Source organism: Condylura cristata, unplaced genomic scaffold (assembly GCF_000260355.1).
Source record: "Condylura cristata isolate star-nosed mole 26May11 unplaced genomic scaffold, ConCri1.0 scaffold00022, whole genome shotgun sequence".
Lineage (NCBI taxonomy): Eukaryota > Metazoa > Chordata > Mammalia > Eulipotyphla > Talpidae > Condylura > Condylura cristata.
The window spans coordinates 17,492,223-17,510,527 of NW_004567123.1; the positions used below are offsets into that span (position 1 = coordinate 17,492,223).

Here is an 18,305-nt window from a genome sequence, read left to right on the forward strand (position 1 = left end):
GAATCCTCTCACTGCCCCTGCACCTCTGGCCTATACCCCGGTTCTGTATGCATAAATAAATCTTAAAAACAAAACAAAACAAAACAAAACATGGAGAACTTAAAAAAACAAACTTGTAGCCATCAGACAAGGGCGTGAGTAGATGTATTTGGTCAAAGAGTATGCTAATATCAATGAAGAACTGTACTCCTGAAAGACAGGAAGTGCCACTGTTCACAATAGCCAAAAGCATCCACCAACAAACAAATGGATATGAAAAATGTGGTATATACATAAAATGAAATGCTATTCAAACTGGAAAAGGAAGGAAAATTTGATACCTGTTACACATGAATGAATCCTGAAGATATTATGCTATGTGAAATAAGCCAGTCTCAAAAGGACAAATATTGTATGATTCTACATATACAAGGTACCCAGAGAAATTAAATTCATACAGACAGAAAATAGAGTGGTGGTTGCCAGGGGCTGATGAGGGGAAAATAGGAGTTACTGCTTAATGGGTACGGAGTTTCACTAGTGAAAATGAAGTTCTGGAGATGGATGGTGGTGGTGGTTGCATAGCAATATGAATGTACTTAATGCTACTGAACTGCACTTAAAGATGGCTGAAATGACAAATTTTATGTGTATTTAACCACAATTTAAAAAAATAAGGGAGACAGGAAGTGCCTGAAGAGAATGTTATCAAATTTAAAGGCCTTTAGATTTGGACAAGGTAATGCAAAATGTCTGTTCAAGAGAGGAAACAAACTATGTGGGCATTGGCCATTTCTCTAAGCAGTCAGAATATTTATCTTGGCTTTAGGGCAGAATTATGTGACTACATCTGTCTTTTGTGGAAAGGTCTCCATTTAGAGGTCAGGTTCGGCAAGCAAGGTTTGGGGTGTGATTAAGAAAACTCTTTGGTGGCAAAGGGGTTAAATCCCAATGCTATCATCACTGCTATGGCCTGAGGCCTGAGTTAGATCCCCAGGGAGCTGATCCACAATGGCACAGCCCATGTACTGGATGATTACATTTATGTAAGTGTCCAGAACAGGCAAAACCATCTAGAGTATTGGTGATTAAGAACTACAGGGAGGGGCCCTCCCTGGTGGCCCAGTGGGTTAAAAGCGCAGCACTAAGAAGTAAAGCCACTTTGGCATGAGTTCGATCCCTGCCTGCCCTAGAGGTGACCACATGGTGCGACAGACCTCTCCTGCCACCTGCCACTCCCCTCAGCAGTGTACTTTGTAGATTTGCCTGTTCTGTTCCCCACTCTGTCTCTGGCAAATCCTCTCATTGCCCCTGCACCTCTAGCCTATACCCCAGTTCTGTATGCATAAATAAATAAATCTTTAAAGAAAAAAAAAAAAGAACTATAGGGTGGAAGTAATGAAGAACGACTACTGTCTATGGTTAGGGGCTTCTTCTGGAGTGATGAAAATGTTCAAATATTAGTGAGCAGTGATGGTTGCAAAGTACTGAGAATACCAGATGCCACTGAACTGTACACTTTAAAGGGGTGGATTTTATGGCATGTGAATTATATCGTAATAAAGTCATCATGATATGAAAGAAAAGGCCTTCCAGGAAAGTAAACAAAAACTACATAATTATGAAGAAGATCAGAGTCCAACGATCAATCCACCTGGACCAGCAACTGAGTGATGGGTTTTAGAGAGAAAATAGAATAAACAGAAGTGAAGTATAAAAAATTAATGCAAGATTCTTCTCCATAGAACCAGAATACCCATTGCATAGCACATCATTGAGAAATCTCACATTGGTAAATCTCACATAGCACATCATTGAAAAATCTCACAAGCTTTTGGGTGAAGTTCCCAAAAGCTTCCAGAGAGTAAAAAAGTATGAAAGACTGATAAATGAAATGGTATCAAACTTTCAGCACAAGTAATGGACCAACACAGCTTTTGGGATTCTTAAGGAGAATTATCTTGAACTTTATAAATTACACATATGTAAATATATACATTTATGTATATGAGTAATCTATTTATTATTTTGAACTCTATTCCCAGCCAAACTATGTGAGGTTTGATTAAAGATAAAGCTTACAAAATTTATCTCCAAATGAAAATGTAATCCAGTAAAATGAGATAGAGTAAAACCAAGAAAGCAGAAGGCCATATGAACTAGAAAGCATATCCATCTCGGGAAAGTGGCCAAGGGCAGACCCAGGTGACAGAAAGGGAAATCTCTAGATTGCTGTTAAGCAACTGGTCCACCAAGTAATCTGGACAGACCAGAGCAGAGAACAAAGTGCACCAGGAAAAGCATGAAATTGTGAGATGATTTGATACTTTCACACATTAGGAAAGTAGTCTTGGTAGGTCTGAAACTTGATGAAGTATGTGAAGAAAAAAAAACAAAACAAAAAGGATTTTAAAATTAAAAGTTTAAAATATGAGGCACCCATTCATTTTAAGGAAAAAAAAAAAGGATGAAATCACAATACAGCTTTACACTTGCCAGTGAACAACATTTACAAGCTCATAATGAACAGATATACTGGTTATTATTTAGCCCAAAACTATGATATAAATAAAAGGGGAGGAGCAAGGGAGGTGGTAACCCTGCCCAAATTTGCATCTATTATAGCAGGAAATCAATACATATTGATAATTTTAGAGAGGAAGTAAAGGGTAAGCACATTTAAAAAGAAATAAGGAAAGAAATATTAAGGCAAATACCAGAATATATAGCTAGTGAGAGTTGAAAGTGGGAGAGATGAAGGTAGAGTAGTGGGCTGGACAGTTTCTTTTAGTGCTCTGATCTTTGTGTCATTCTGATTTTTAAAATACTATTATTGTCAGAAGTTATTAGGCTTATACCTCACAACAGTTCCCTGTACAACAGTGGGTGTGACATCAAAGCTGGGAACCAGTCCAGAGGACAGAAAAACAAAGACTGAAGCGCCTTCTGAATCATCAAAAGGTGCTTTCCTCAGGTCCTACTCCATCAGCGTCAGTGGGATGCTCTCTGTCCCTCTGGACACTCTGAGCCCATCCTTCCTGATGTTTGATGGTAGGAGCAAACTGGGAACCAGAGCTGTGGCTGAAGGCCATGGCCTGGAGTGTCCAAAGGGCCTGTCCCCAAACCACCTCATCTGTTCATCAACCACAGTGAATCTAGGATCCCTACACATCTTTCTGGCTTTTTCTTAAATTGATTTCTCAATTATTGAAGACTTTTGAGAAATAGGGCTGGTACAGTTAAAAGTGTAAATGGACTAGTAGATATCTGCTTATTACCCATTGTTCCTCACATCCTGTTCAGGCCTAGTTAAGACCCTGGTGCTTGGCACACTGCAGACACTCAGTAAAGACATGTTGAAGGCATAATTATGTGACTGGCACTTTGACACTATATTTTTTCTTATTTTTTTATAACATAATAGTTTATTTTTACATCATTTTGTGCATTTTCCCATCTCAGTTGCATTGCCACTTTCAATCCTAATATACCTGTACAGTTAGAGGGTAGAATTATCTCCACTTTACAGACAAGAAAACATATTCAGAGTAACTTGACAAAGCTTCACTAGTAAGGGAAGAACTACGATTTAAGCCGAGAAATGACCGATCCCACAGTCTGTACAACAGCAACTAACTATTGCCATAAATCATTTCCAGAAAAGATTGGGTTAGGCAGATGGAAGAATGAAAATGAGATGAGTTCACAACTGACCCAAGAAGAGTACTTAAGAGACTCCCTGCTCAGAGGTTCTGAAGCTGGGGGACCAGGTGTTCATTCACCCCTCAACAGGGAGGAGGGGCGGTTCATAGGGCACTCACCTTCTTCAGAGAGGTTGTTCTCTTTGGTCTCCTTGTCCATCTGGCAGCACCAGCCTTCTAGACGCTCCGTTTCTGCCTGAAGTAGCTTCAAGAACCAGTAACCATCTCGACGGCAAGCTCCTGGCTGTGCTGGTTCTGCTGGGGAGCTGGAGGTTGTCTCGAGCCAGGGGTCGGGTGGGGGCAGCGAAGATGCCTCTAGGGCAGGGTCGCTGTTGTCTCCATAGGAGAGGTTGCGCTTGATCTGGGCAATCTTGGGGGCCTGCCGTGGGCCTGCATCAATGCTGATGGAATTGGGATGTGGGGTACAGTCCGGGAGGCTCCTCTCAGATGATTTACAGCTTGAGTCATTGGCATCCTGGGTATCTGAGTCGGTGTCCCGTCGGGAGGACATACTGTGAGAGGGCACGCTGCTTCTGTGGGTGGGGGTAGGGAGGGGTGGGGACAGGAAGGAGTGATCAGCAAGAGGGTCCAAGACTAGAGGCCACCCGACTGGGACACACGGGAGACAGAGAAACAGATGCATCATCTGCTCACCATGCGCCTGAAGCGGGTCCCACAGCGCCTGTCTCATTCTCTGCTCAGCCCTTGCCCCATCCCACCCATACACACACGCACACACACACATGGACAAGGTCATAAGGTTGCCTGTTTACTGCAGTGGGGCCAGGAAGACCACCAACATCAGGGTAGCCAGGCCATTTCAGGCTGGCCTTAGCCCCCATCGGGCTGATTAATCTCACAGAGCAAGTGCTCATGTGCCCGCCCACCTGCCTGCCCAGCCTCCCATGCCTGGGCCACCGCCCGCACCCCAAACCCAGCTTGGTTATTAGAAATTCAGCAGGGAAAAGTGGGTTAGAGCGGGAGGAGAAGGCACAGCAGAGGGAGGGAGAGGAAGGGGGAGAAGCAGCCACCATCTCTGTGTGACTTACCGCCAGTCGTCCTCTACCTGAACCCCGATGGACTGGAATTTGGTAGCGGGACTGGGCTCCTCTTTTGGCACTGGCTGAATGCAGTCAACCTTATTGAAGGACAACGACAGCAACAGCACGGAGACAAAGACAAAAATAAAAACAAACACCACACTTGCTGCTGAAATTCACATTAGTGGGACGACGCAAACAGACATGTGGACAGACACAGGCATGCGGACACTGCACGTGGGTCCGAGGCTGGACCAGGTTAAGCCGGGCACTGCTCATTCGCGCGGAGGCGGGCGGGCAGGTGGGCGGGAGGTGGGATGGGGTGGAGATGACTGGCTTTCCCTACTCTGAGGAGGGTGCCATCACATCGATCGCTTTGGGTCCGTTGTCCTCCGAGAGGTGGGAACCGTTCCTTCTAGTCCTCTCCTTTACACGCATCCGAGAGAAGGGAAAAAAAGGACGACGAAAGAGAAAACACACACACACACACACACAAGGCCACAACTGTTATCTGGTGTAGTTGAAGCTGGGGGCTGTCTCCAGGTAGAGATCACTCCCCCAACCTTGCAGCTGAAGGGCAGGCTGGAGGCACCTGCGCTAAGGGCAAACCTTGGACAACAGTATTGGAAACTACCACCAAGGTCCATGAAATCCCAGGACACTATGGGATGCCATCCCGATGCCTCGGTCACACTTGGCTTCAAGCACTGGGTAGGCCTGGGGAGCAGTAGGAAGGACTGGGACCAGGGCTGAGTGCAGTGAGCACTCCTTCCTGGCACCCCTGTAAAGTGAAGGGAACACGTCAACAGTGATGCCTCGGGCCTGCCTTTATTTTTTTAAAAAGATTTATTTATGCATACAAGAGCTGGGGTGCAGGCCAGAGGTGCAGGGGTCTGGGGAAGGATTCACCAGAGACAGTGTGGGGGAAAACACGGGCCTACCTTTCTATGCTGGGACAAAGGACAGGCTGTCAATGCTCATGAATGAAGAACCTTCACTTGACCTAGGACCTGAGGCACCAAAGGGTAGGAAAGCATTGATGGGCTATTCTCTGAAACTGGGGAACTCTCAGGCTCTTAACTGTGAAAGAATCAGGACCAGGGCAGTTTTCTGGGGAAAGGCCTGAGGACCAGAGTCCTACTTGCTTTGGGCATGCAGCTGCATTTCTCCCTCAGCAGGAGCCAGCTCGGGAAATGTGGCATCACTATCTCAAGAAGCTACCGCCAAGAGGGTGGGCAAGAAGCTACTGCCAAGAGGGTGGGCAAGAAGCTACTGCCAAGAGGGTGGGGTGAGGGTGAAACTGGGAAAGGGGTAGCCCAGGGCAGGCCCAAGAACTAAAATCTTTATCCCCACATGAACTTCTAGGTGAAAAGAATCAATGGTGCACCTAATTCTTTGTCAGGACTTCTGAAAATATGGGGCACATGGTTTGGTCAAAGACAGGGTGGGGTTACCAGAACAAAGACCCTTGGTCATTGGGGACCAAAGGTCAGAACCTAGGCTACTTTCTTGTTTTTAAGAATCACTCATGGAATGGTCATTAGGGCAGGCGTTGGACCCCTATGGAGTCCAGGAAACAGGAATCTTCCAGGCGATTCCCTTATATCTGGGGAAACTGAAGAGCTGCCTTGGAAGAAAAAAAAAATCAGCCAGATGCAAGAAATTCACCAATGGATCTTTTGTGTCATCCAGTGCTCTCTGCATTCCATGTTCCTTCTGCATTCTGCTTTGTCATCAACTTGGCTGTGTCCAACGAATCTGCCAACACTAAGCTACAACCCATACCTTCTCGATCACTCCACCCTCCAGATTGAGATGCCCTCCCTCCATTCCCCAAGTGTGCTCCACCTTAGTCTGGTAGTCTGGACACCCAGTCAAGCAGAGAGACGCCGCTTACTCTGAACACTGTAAGGCGGGGCCCCAAGTTTTCCCAGTTCAGCTAACAGAAGAGAGCTTAGTGAGCTGAGTGCATGCAGGTAGTGCAACAAAGCAAGGGAGCAGGAAGCTGGAGCACCCTGCAATGCTGTGTGCCACGGCTGCAGGTGCACAGTGAGTTTGGGTTCTGGGAAGAGCTGCAGGCTTCGGATACTTGGTCCGAGGGTAACTATCTGCCTGGATTCTTTCTCATGGACAGAGGCACCAGGACTGGCACCACACTTCTTATTTTGACATGGGCCTGGTGCCTCAAACCACCTACCTGTCCCCAAAGCCCGAGAGGGCTCTGGGCAAAGTTCCCCTGGTGTAATCCCCATGGCTCAAAGACCCTGGGTCCTGGGTCCCTGGCCCATCCGCGACTATGCTCCACGCTGCTCCCACAGCCAGGCAGGGCTATGGTCTCCGCACCCGAGCTGACCTTGGATTAGAGAACTGTTAGGCCAGTCCTACCTCCTACATGTTGACTGGCAGGGCAAAAGGTGGAGTGGACATACAGTGGACAAGCAAACAGTGGACAGGAGATGGCTGGCTGAGTGTAACTACATTCACTGACTGGGTCATCCCATTGGAGGAGCAGGTACACATGCCCATGGCTGCAGACTCTGCGACACGCATGGATGAATTCCAGAAAGATGTGGCTATGGGTGGAATTTGGCTTGGCCTCTTAGGACCTACACCCCAAAACAAACTGCCTTTTGCCCAGGAGACCTAGTGGGCCTCCATCAGATGTAATTACACACAGGTAGGTGCACAGAGCGAGTCAAGGACACAGTGCAAAAGGGGCCCCTACTTGTATTCCTATAGACGATAGCTTCCTTTTGGGGATGGCCTCAAGGTGGGATTCAGAGCTGGTCAGCGTTCCTTGTTCACTCTTCAGAGCTGCATGTTTTGGGGGTGGCTCAGGGGCCTCAGGAGCTGGTATGACTCCGCCTCGTGTCACGCTGGGTGGTCGGGTACTGCTGTCTAGGCTGTCTGAAGAGTTGCTCAGGCCTGACTGGCTTGTCACCTCGCTCTTGTGGTCCTGGCTGTCCAAGTAGGTGTCCTGGGCAGACTCAGTACTGCTTTGGACAGTGACTGAGATGAACGGCTTTGACGTAGTGCGTGGAGGGACCGGTGGCGGGGTCTTCTTATACGCCACTAAGCATGATGAACCTGTACATGGATGAGAAGAGGGGAGTGGAGAAGGTGAGGTCCCTAACCCTCTCAGACCTTTCCAAGTGTGAGGTCCTACCTGACCAGGCTCTAGCTCTGGGCCTCAGCCATTCCCTTAGTGAGAATTTTACAGCTGGAAAGTTGGGGTCCGACACAGCAATGACCAAGACAGACACAGGTCCTGCCCACCCTCAGGAAAAGTCTAGTAGGGAGGCCAATATAGACCACCTTCCACCTCGTAAGTTACACACTATGAGGTACTATCCAGCTGGGGCCTGGGCTACATAGTGAGGCTCCTTGTGCCACAGTCTGTGACAGCCTGACCTATGCCAAGGCAATGACAATTAAGGAATGGTTAACCTTGTTTTCCTCACGTTCACTGAGAGACCTACTGCTTCCCTCTTCCCCTGTTCCCTCTGTTTGGATACTCCCCTCCCTGCCTGGTCAAAGACCAGTTAAACTCTCCCTCCCTCCACCCAGCCCCATCTTTTCATTCCTACCTCCCTCTACCTCATTATATAAAAACCTATACACCAATCCACTGACCCCAAGACTCTACTGTGGGTGGAAAATGGGGTCATTTCTGAATCCCGTTCCCAGCTGGTCTGGGGCAACTGAAGACCCACAGCTTGTTCCATAAATGCTAAACTTTGTGTTTGAAACAGAAGGTGCTTTTCAAAACATCAGTAGCTACTTGTTGTGAGGGACTGAATCAGAACCAAGAGCCTTTCTCAGCAACTAAATTCTAAATGCCCTTTCTCCAGTGAGGTCTGAAACAAGTCTCTACCTGGTCTTTGCCTAGGCTGGGAGTGGAACCAGAGCAGTGACTTTAAGCCCTGCCTTCAATGCTACCAATCACAGTGATGGTGACAAAGGAAATCTGTGTAACAAGCTCAGTGCCACAGGTGCCATGGACAAACACAGCAGAATCCATTTACCTGCCACAATGAGAGGTCATTACACACACCTACTGGAATAACCAAAATAAAAAAACAATGATACCACCAAATGCTGGTGAGGGTGTGGAGAAACTAAATAACTTATACACTGGGTGGGATTATAAAATGATACTATTATCATGAAAATAGTCTGACAGTTCTTTTAAAATTTAGCTTATATTACTATATAAATAATTGCACTTTTGGGCATTTATCTCATAAAAAAAATGGCATGTCCACAAAAAAATGTCTATGAATGTTTATGACAGCTTTCTTCATAGTAGCCCCAAAGTGGAAATAACCTTGATTATCTTTCAATGGGTGAATGGTTAAACTGTGGTACATCTAAACTGTAGAATATTACCCAACAATAAATTATTGATACATGCAATAACCTGAATGACTCTCAAGTGAAATTATGCAGAGAAAAAAAACAGTCCCAAGAAGTTACATACCGTATGATTCTATTTACATAACATTCCTGAAATGACCTAATTATAGAGATGGAAAACAGATTAGTGGCTGGGGAAGAGTCTAAGGAGGAAAGGGAATGGCTGGGGACTGGGAAGTAGATGTGGTTATAGAAGGACAAGAAGGATCCTTGTGTGCTGACTGATGGAACAGTTCTGCACCTTGACTGTCGCAGTAGAAACATAAACTTATACACGTGGCCAAATACACACAAGTGAGTACAGTGAAAACTGTGAAATCCAAGTAAGACTGGTGGATTGTATTCTCATTCTAAGATACAGATGTAGACATCAGATTATAGTTATGCAAGATTTTACCACTGAGGCAGACTGGGTAAAGGATACACATATCCTTCTGTAGTCATAACTGCAAGCAAATTATAATGACCTAAAAATAAAAAATTCAACTTAAAAGTTCATCTGTTCATCCAATATTAAGCCAGGCCTATAATGGATTCCAGGAAAGCTAGGAGCCATGTTGAACAGAGAAACAAGCTATGTAATACCGAGTGCTTCAATGTAATAAATGCCACAATGGGAATGGTCAGGGGCTTGGAGCCTAGTTTTATGCCTGACCTGGTACAGAGCTGTTAAAATGCTCTGGGTGATCAGAGCCAGGAGCACTCAATTCACACTGTTCAAAATTTTTCAGTTTTGCTCAGGCTTTGGTTAAAAATTGGGAATCCCTCTTAAGAGATACATTTGCAATCCGACTCCCCAACCATGGAAGGGGAGTGCACGAACAGAAGTGGAACAAAGGCAGCTTGGGAAGGTAGGAGGTAGGACTCTGGTCAACTGGAGACTGACTCTCCAATGCACGGCCCTGTGGAAGAAGGGGGTCTGCTCAGGAAAGATGAGCTTGTGTTCAGCTGGCTGTAAGGCATAGCCTGACAGCCAAAAGTGGGTGATTTACTGCGCTATGCTTGCCAACACTGTGGCTTTGTAATTTAAGCCTCACTGTGACTCTCTAAGGTAGGGCTGTGATTGCCCACCTTGTAGATGGAGCACATGAGGCCGAGGAAGGTTATAGAACTTGCCTAGAGCTGCACCCACATCTGTTTGTCTGTACAGCCCACTTCCCTCTGCTCCCCAGACCTTAGGCCCCTCTTTGTCAGTCTGGAGTTGCAGATGTCTTAGTTCTTCACTGAGCACTGCACCCTTTAGCACCCTTTGGCCCTACAGCTGTCTGTGAGGCACACACAAGCGGAAATCAGATGCTGGAATAGATAGTACCTAACCTAAATGCAGGGGCTTGACTTCTAGGTTTTTACACAAGTTCAGCTCTGGCTGTGGATGTTTCAGTACCTCTGTCTGTTTAGCTGGGGAGGGCTAGAGGCCTAACTGGGTATTATACTATATTCATAAAGCCCTTGACAAACCTATAGCGTTTTCCCATTTGTTCTTTCATTCAAGGATGAGTGTGGAACCTTCCATCACTGACTGAACAAAAGATCTCAGTTCTGAATCTCTGCTCTCCACTGCCCGAGTTCAGATCCCAGCTCTATTATTTACCAGTTGTGTGACCCCCAGGAAGTGAGTAATTGGCTATGTCACAGAGGTTAAGGCTGAGCCAGGCCCAGAGCTGCAAGGGCTCCTATTTGTTACAGAGGCAATTAGATCTGGAGAAGGATGTGAACCAACATTTTACCACACCCCAGCTACTGGTAGGGAGGCTATGCTGACTTGACCAACCCAGGGACAGTTTCCCCCAAGAGCTAGACATTTAAAGCAGTCAATGGCCACCAGCACTCAGCAGACAGCACTCATTGGGGATTTCAGGATTGATTTGTTTGGCCTAACTATGCCCGAGGAAGCAGAGCTTCACTGGAGCTTTTTGCACAGATCAGAATCCACTCAAAATGTTTAAAAGGCTAAGGGCAGAAGTGAGTATGAGGAGCCATAATTAAGCTCTAAGCCTGGCTGAAGGAGTCATTGTTCAGAGACAAAGCAAACTACTAAGAGGCCAGGACAGATGGCCAGATCTTATAAAAGGAAAGTGAACTTATCTTGGACTCTCTGTCTGTTGGGGCACAGGGCATAGCCAGATATGAGATGTGACTAGCAGAGAGAATTCTGGCTCTTGGGTGACTCCTTGGGTGTTAGGAATCCCTTAGCTCCAAGCATGATGCCCCACTGCCCCTCAGAATCCTGACTGCATAGACAGTACTCATTTCACATGCATGAAAACAGGCCAACAAGTGTATGTACATGTCCCTTCTGCCTGGAAAGCTTCTCTCTCTCTTCAAATGGCTCGAAAGTCACTTCCTCATGGAGTTCTCCCCTGACTACCCTCCACTGTCATTACCGCCTAGGATCGCCATCAGAACAGCCTATCACATTTGTCATCAATTTAGGTAGGGATTTACTTGCTGATCATACGAGTGGGAGGTCAGAAGACTCTGTCTGTCTTGGCACAGCAGGTCATATCCCAGGTCCAGGGTAATAGCACGAGCACAAATCTTGTTGAATGGGAAAATTAACCTCATCATCGCTCTAAAACCGTCTCAGTTGCAAAGACAAAAAAACAAAACAAAACAAAACCCCACATTTATTTAGTAATTGAAAAATCTCCCAACACTTCAGAATTCAAGGTTGTAGTCCTCCCAAATTTGGCTTGTAACCTCCCTCCCCCACCTTTGCAGCTTCATCAACTGTCCTTCAGTGCCCTCAGCATGCCCCTTCCAGCTTCAGAGAACCAAATGCACCATTTCCCAAACAGACCACTCTTCATGTGCTCAAGCCTTTGCACATGCACTTGTTCCTGCCAGAGTATCTTCTCCAGTCCTCCTGGAACTGTCCCCCTAACAGTCTTTCCACTCCCAGGCAGATTCTGTCCCTCTTTCTCTGTGGGTCAGCTGGAGACTCAGGGCTGTAACTAGTTCCCCAACAGAGAGCATGCCCCATGCAATTTGGTGGCCCAGTGCTCAGTCCTGAGTGTATACAACTATCTTATGCTAATTAAACTTTAGAGAAGGCAAGAGCCTAGAAATCCAAGATGTTAGGCGTGGTCAGTCCTACATCCTCCAGGACATGACCACGACTTTCTGTGCTTAGAATTTCAACAACATGGCACATGGATCCAACTCTTTGACATTTACTACTGAAAATATTCAGATTTCCCTAGAAGCCTGGGGATGAACATCCCCCCATGAGTCTTCTCCAGCTGGCCCCTGTGTATATTTTCAAAGACCCTGAGTGAAGTGCCTATAGAGCCACAGCAGTGTGTGCACACCAAGCCATTGTCCCCAGGGCCACATGCTCCCCTGCCCCCCATGCTGGCCATGACCATACCTCATGCAAGGGCAAAGACAAGGAAAAGATGTGTGATCCCTTCTGCCCATGCTGCCCCAAGCCCCAGACATGCAGACCAGTCTCCCCATCCCACAAACCATGTCTTTGCTTCTAAGAAGACAATTCCCTTCTGTCCCAAGATTTTATTCAGCAAGCTCCACTTAATAGAAAAGAATGAATTTGTTTCTACACTTGTTTTTTAATGTCAAGGTATATAAGATGATCAGCTTCAGATTCTGAGAGGAGTGGCTAACTACCTCCTGAGGCTCTAGAGGACATATCCACCCCTTGAAGCTAGCTCCCTGCAAGTGCCTTGGAGGCCAAGCTGGACTTGTTCTTGAGAACCAGCTCAGAATCACCCCTACTGGTTCCCAGGACCTGAACCTGACAAGGCAGTTGAAGAAGAGGCCTAGTCTCCTCAAAAGATTCAGAGGGCCACAGACTGTGGGAGCCATGGCAACAGCTTTACAGAAGAGGCAGTGGAGCCCACTCAAGGTTCTATATGAATGGACAGAGCTGCTATTAGAACCTGACCATCTCTGCAGTTTTCCTTTGCTGGTTCTGACAGGCTGAGAAAAAGACTGCCAGAGGAAGATCTATAATTATGGCCTAGAAGATCCCATTCCTTCTCCTACTTAAGTAACCTGTCAAACCTGCTACATCGGGTAACCCATTATGTGCTGTGGTAAAAGCAGAAAAATCAAGATTCCCACCCAGCCTCAAACTCCTCCTTCCTTCCCTGTTTCTACCCCAAAGCTGGAAGAAAATTCCAAGCATAATTCTAGGTCAGGGTCAGGCACAGACTGACCTCTGAAGCTCATGTAACTCCCACTTCATTGGCCTGAAAGCTGTGCCTGAGGAGTTAGCAACATCAAACTTTAAATTTCAAACTCTATCAAAAAGGACAGTCAGCACTTCTCAGCCCAACACCCTCCAAGTGGGTACCTGTGAGGTAGTGTCTATCGTTGCCTCACTTCATAGATGAAACCCAGAGAGGCAGAACAACTTGTCATAACTCACTTCCCAGCAAGGAAGTATTGGGCTGGGGCTTGAACTCAGGCTGCAGGCACATAAATTGTTTTACCCAGAAAAGGGGTGTTATACTCAATAGACTCTAAGTCAGAGCCAAAAAAATGACAAACACCAATATGCTTTGTAATTGTGGAATGGGTCCCTGCAAATTCTGTCACCGTGGTTTCTGGGTAAAGGAGAGAATGAGCAATAATCTCCTGAGCTAGTGGTCCTTTCTGGAACATATTATAAGGAATGTAAGGATGAAATAGAGTCTGTGAGTGATAAGGGTCTTCAGGGTTTCAAGTGAAGGGATCCTCTGTGAGTGAGAGCAGGGCAGGAAAGCCCAAAGCACAGGAAGATAGATGTGAGCAAGGCATGGCTTGACAGAGTAGAAATAAGGTTATTTTAGCTGGTGGAAGGACGCGTAGGAAAGGTCTAATAGAAGGCTGCCTCTTCTCAGATAGTCCTCAGCTGTCGGAGTCACTAAGGCAGTGGGAACAGGCATCTTCCTGCCTGCAGCATCCCTTGTTAGTCCCTCCAAAACTGGCCCCTAGTCAGGATTTTATAACAGGAAGACTTGGTAGCACCTGGGTAGACGTATTACCTGATGTATCAATAGTCCAGTACACCAGGCAACTGTGTCCAGTGTCAAGGCCATCTCTAGAGGAGAACATCCAGAATGAATCTGAAGCTTCTCCTCCTCTACATCAGCTGTGTTTTCCCAGGAGGAAAACACCATGCACTCAGTTACAGACTCCAGGAGTCTGGGAATTCCCTTGACTCTCTTCCTAGCCCTAGCCCTAGCCCTCTACCACAAAAGCATGTCTTATAGAGACCTGCTTCTCCCTGTTCCCACTAACCTGCTTTCTGGTCTTCCTGCCTTGCCTGTGGCCCAACTTACAATCACTCTCCAAACAACAGCCTGAAGAATCTTTTAAAATTAGAAACTGGATTACCTCCTTCCCTTTGTACAGCTTTTCAAAGGTCCTCCACTCCATGAAGAATAAAATCTGTACTGGCACCTTAACCTACAGTAGAAACTGGCCCCTACCCTCTTTTACTGGGTTCAGTTCCTACACTTTCCCTTTGCTGATCATTCCTGCCATGCCAGCATCTTTGTTATTCCTCAGACTCCAAACTCCAAAGGCATCTCAGGGCTTTTAAATTTGCTGTTCCCTGTCTGAAATGATCTCTACTCCTATCTTTGCATGCCTTCTTCTCACCCTAATTTCAGGTCTTCATTCAAGTGTCAGATCTTGAATGAGGTTTTCCCTGACCACCCTGTTTATAAAGATTCTTCTCTTTCTTTGAGGTCCCTATGTGTTTCATTCAAGTATTGGCCCACTCACTACTTAACTTGTCTTTTTTCTCTCTCCCCTACCAGACATACATTCTAAGTATTTACTGTAAGTCCCTGACAACAGGGTCTTTGATGATGTCCCAACATCAGACCTAGTGTGCGGTTTGGCTCAGAAAATATTTATTGAAAGAATGAAAAAAATCCCTATTTTTCATCTGGATATATACTGAGGTTCAGAGAAACAGAATGATTCTGAGTTGGAATCTAATGCCCTGGGTCAGGACTTTGAATACAAGCACACACATTTGCATGTGTGTTCTCTCTCTCACACACACTCTCACTCTACAGGAGTCAAATCTAGTGGAAGGTAGAGCCTTGAGCAATCTGCTTGAAGTTGGGCAGTGGGCCATGGGAACAAGAGCTCAACAAACCCTACACACTGAGCAAGCATCAGAGATTGAAAAATAGGCATTTCTGAAAGATAGCTGAGAAAGCAAACAGGCAGTGCTTTTAGTAATTTTCCAGGCAAGGAACACTGTATGTATAGATTTAGAAGAATCATTATTGATCAAGTCCTGGGTTAGGTGCTACTTAACTCCAGATACAGGCCTGGAATAGGGGACAGTAATCACTGTGGCTTCAGAGCTAAGAGAACTGACATTTTATCATTAAGACTGGCAGTGTAAGAAAGCTCTGCTCTGTGAGGCCAGGGTGCCAGGTTCTAAACTCAACACTGGCCATGGTAGATTCTGGACCTTCACCCTCTTGGCTCATAGCTGCCAGGAGGAGACCTGGGCCTAGCACTGTCAGAGCTACCAAATGTGTGAGAGAAACACAAGTCTGGATTTAAAAAACATAATCTCTGGACTTTTAAATGGAGCTAATTCAAAGTCTTGAAAAACACTGTAGGTAAGTGCTCACCAACTAACATGGTGGCACTATGAAATGCTGGCAGAAGAGTTTCTAACTGTGAGAACAGATGTTCTCAGACCTCAGACCTGGTTCTTCTCTGCTTCTACGCCCCAGGAAGCCAGTTCACAAAAGCCTCACCTCCCCCTTGGAAAGCCAGGAGCCCCATAGGAGCTTTGAAACTGAGGCAGTGAGTAGGCATTTCTAGTGGTTTCTCAGGTCTGGCTGGGCAAAAGCAGAGAAAGCCACTTGTTTTCCCTGTTAGCAGGTTCTGTTTTCAGGCTCTTGGCTCTTGCCACACAGGTGGCAGGAAAACCCCATCCAGAATTCAGATAGGCTTGGAGCAGTTGCCTGACAGGGGCCTTCTTGGTTGCAGGACAGTATCCTACACTCCCTCCAGAGACAGCTGCTCCTAGGGACTGTTCACACAGTCAAAGAGTAAGGAGGTCTTATCTTGAAATGTTCAGGTCAGAGAGGTTAGAGAAAGAACTTAAGCAATGCCCTCTGGATGGACCCACAGTTTAGGTCAGCTGGCTCTTAGAGGATGGGGAGATTCCATAAGCTTCAGGTTATCTCCCCCTGACGAAGGGCTGGCAATGAACTTGCCTAGCATGGAGTGCTTTAGTTCTATCAGTTTACCAACTCATTACCAAACCTATCACTGTTCAAAGAGGAAAAAATCTGAGGCCCAGAGAGATGTGAAGTGCCTAAGATCACACAGCAAGTAAGTGGAAAAGTCAGGATTTGAGCTCAAGCTTTCTTATTCCTGAGTCAGCTCACTTAGTTACTATTCACCACACTGCCCAAAGCTGGAGTCAGGTGCCTCCTAGTGGGGCCTGGCTGAGATCTTGGCTAGGCCAATTCCTTAGAGCACCTATCTTGGGCTTCTCAAGCAAGGTGTGATGATTTCCTCTGAACAGGTTAGAGGGTAGTAGTCTCTGGCTCTCCTGGACACACATGCAGAGGCTTGATGACCCCTGTGTCAGAACCCCGGAGCAAGAAAAAGACACCTGGCCCTGCTTATAACCACTGCTGCCTACTGCCCTTCCGCAGGTCCACCTCCAATCACATGGCTCTACATACTCTGACACACTCACCAGAAAAAAAACAACCCCTGACAAAGGTCTCCTAATCACTCAGGACTTTCCCAGTTTGGTTAACTCTTATTGTAATTTCAAAATAAAGCCCAGAGAGGTGGGGCCAGTTGTCTCAGGTCACACAGTTGGCTGATGGTATGCTGGGAGTGGAATAAGGATGTGGAACCTCCTAATTCCAGGGGTGGAGAAATTCTAGGAGAGACTAATTGCAGTGATTTTCAAACCAGGTCTGGGGAAAGCTTTTTGATCCCACCCCACTTTAGGCCCCTCAAAGCAGTTCCACTTTTTCCCCTCTACATGGAATTCCCTCATGGTATTTTGAGACCTACTGGAATAATTCAGCTTCCTCATAGTATAAATGAAGGAGCCAAGGATCTGAAAGAAATATACAGCCTGTGGATCAGGTAGCAGAGGAGGAACTCTTTCTGGGGCTGAGTATAGGTATATCCCCTTCTCCACCCCTACTGAAACCCCAAACTGAGAAAGGACAGTACCTTCAGATTTCCCAGCCTGGAGACCATCAGCTCTAGGTGTCCAGAGCGGCACCTAGCTGTGGCTGAACACTCTCTCTTTCCAGAAAGAACAGGCTATTTCTCAAAAGCCACCTTTGTCACTATTACAGCAGTATCTAGGTAAGCAACCTGAAAGGCAACTCACTTGTTCCAAGTTAAAATTGCCACAAATGGGCCCTCCCTGGTGGCGCAGCGGGTTAAAGCGCAGCACTGAGAATCTAAAGCTGCTTCCTCATGAGTTCGATTCCCGCCTGCCCCGGAGGTGACCACATGGCGTGGCAGACCTCTCCTAGCCCGCCCGCTGCTCCCCTCAGCAGTGTACTTCATTGATCTGCCTGTTCTGCTCCCCACTCTGTCTCTGGTGAAGCCTCTCACCGCCCCTGAGCCTCTGGCCTGCACCCCAGTTCTGTATGCACAAATAAATAAATCTTAAAAAAAAAAAAAATTGCCACAAATGGCCCTCCCTGGTGGCGCAGAGGGATAAAGCACTGCACTAAGAAGCTTAAACCAGTTCCGCATGAGTTCGATTCCCACCTGCCCCGGAGGTGACCACATGGCCTGGCAGACCTCTCCTAACCCGCCAGCTGCTCCCCTCAGCAGTGTACTTCATGGATCTGCCTGTTCTGCTCCCCACTCTGTTCCTGGTGCATCCTCTCACCCTCTGCATCTCTGGCCTATACCCCAGTTCTGTATGAATAAATAAATCTTAAAAAAAAAATTGCCACAAATATCTTATTTATCCTCAGTGACCTACCTGCAGAGTCTGCTCTACCAGCATCTCTGCTCCTATCCACTAGGACATCTTAGCACCACCACTCCTGGCAGTCTAAACTTTTAAAGAGATGTCATTCTCCAAGATGTGGTTACTGAATCATGATTTCCTCACTGTATATTAAAGCAATAACCTCTGATGCTGATGGACAAAAGACAATCAGTTTTCTAGACTTTTATGGCTATAGTCCAGTGC

At 46.5% G+C, this 18,305-nt stretch overlaps 1 protein-coding gene across 8 annotated transcripts in view; it reads right to left on the reverse strand.

Annotated features, from left to right (window-relative positions):
* The window catches only part of DLGAP4 (discs, large (Drosophila) homolog-associated protein 4), a 126,570-nt gene that overhangs the window by 19,217 nt on the left and 89,048 nt on the right, over positions 1-18,305 (reverse strand). For 6 of the 8 annotated variants that reach the window (XM_004687223.2, XM_004687222.2, XM_012728295.1 and 3 more), the window contains 3 exons: positions 7,446-7,807; positions 4,730-4,818; positions 3,801-4,213 (listed from right to left, as the gene is read on the reverse strand). In XM_004687223.2, coding sequence (XP_004687280.1) covers positions 3,801-4,213; positions 4,730-4,818; positions 7,446-7,807 — 864 coding nt within the window. Of the gene's footprint in view, positions 1-3,800; positions 4,214-4,729; positions 4,819-5,066; positions 5,147-7,445; positions 7,808-18,305 lie in introns of those variants that run through there. The other 2 variants (XM_004687224.2, XM_004687226.2) reach the window with 2 other exon arrangements.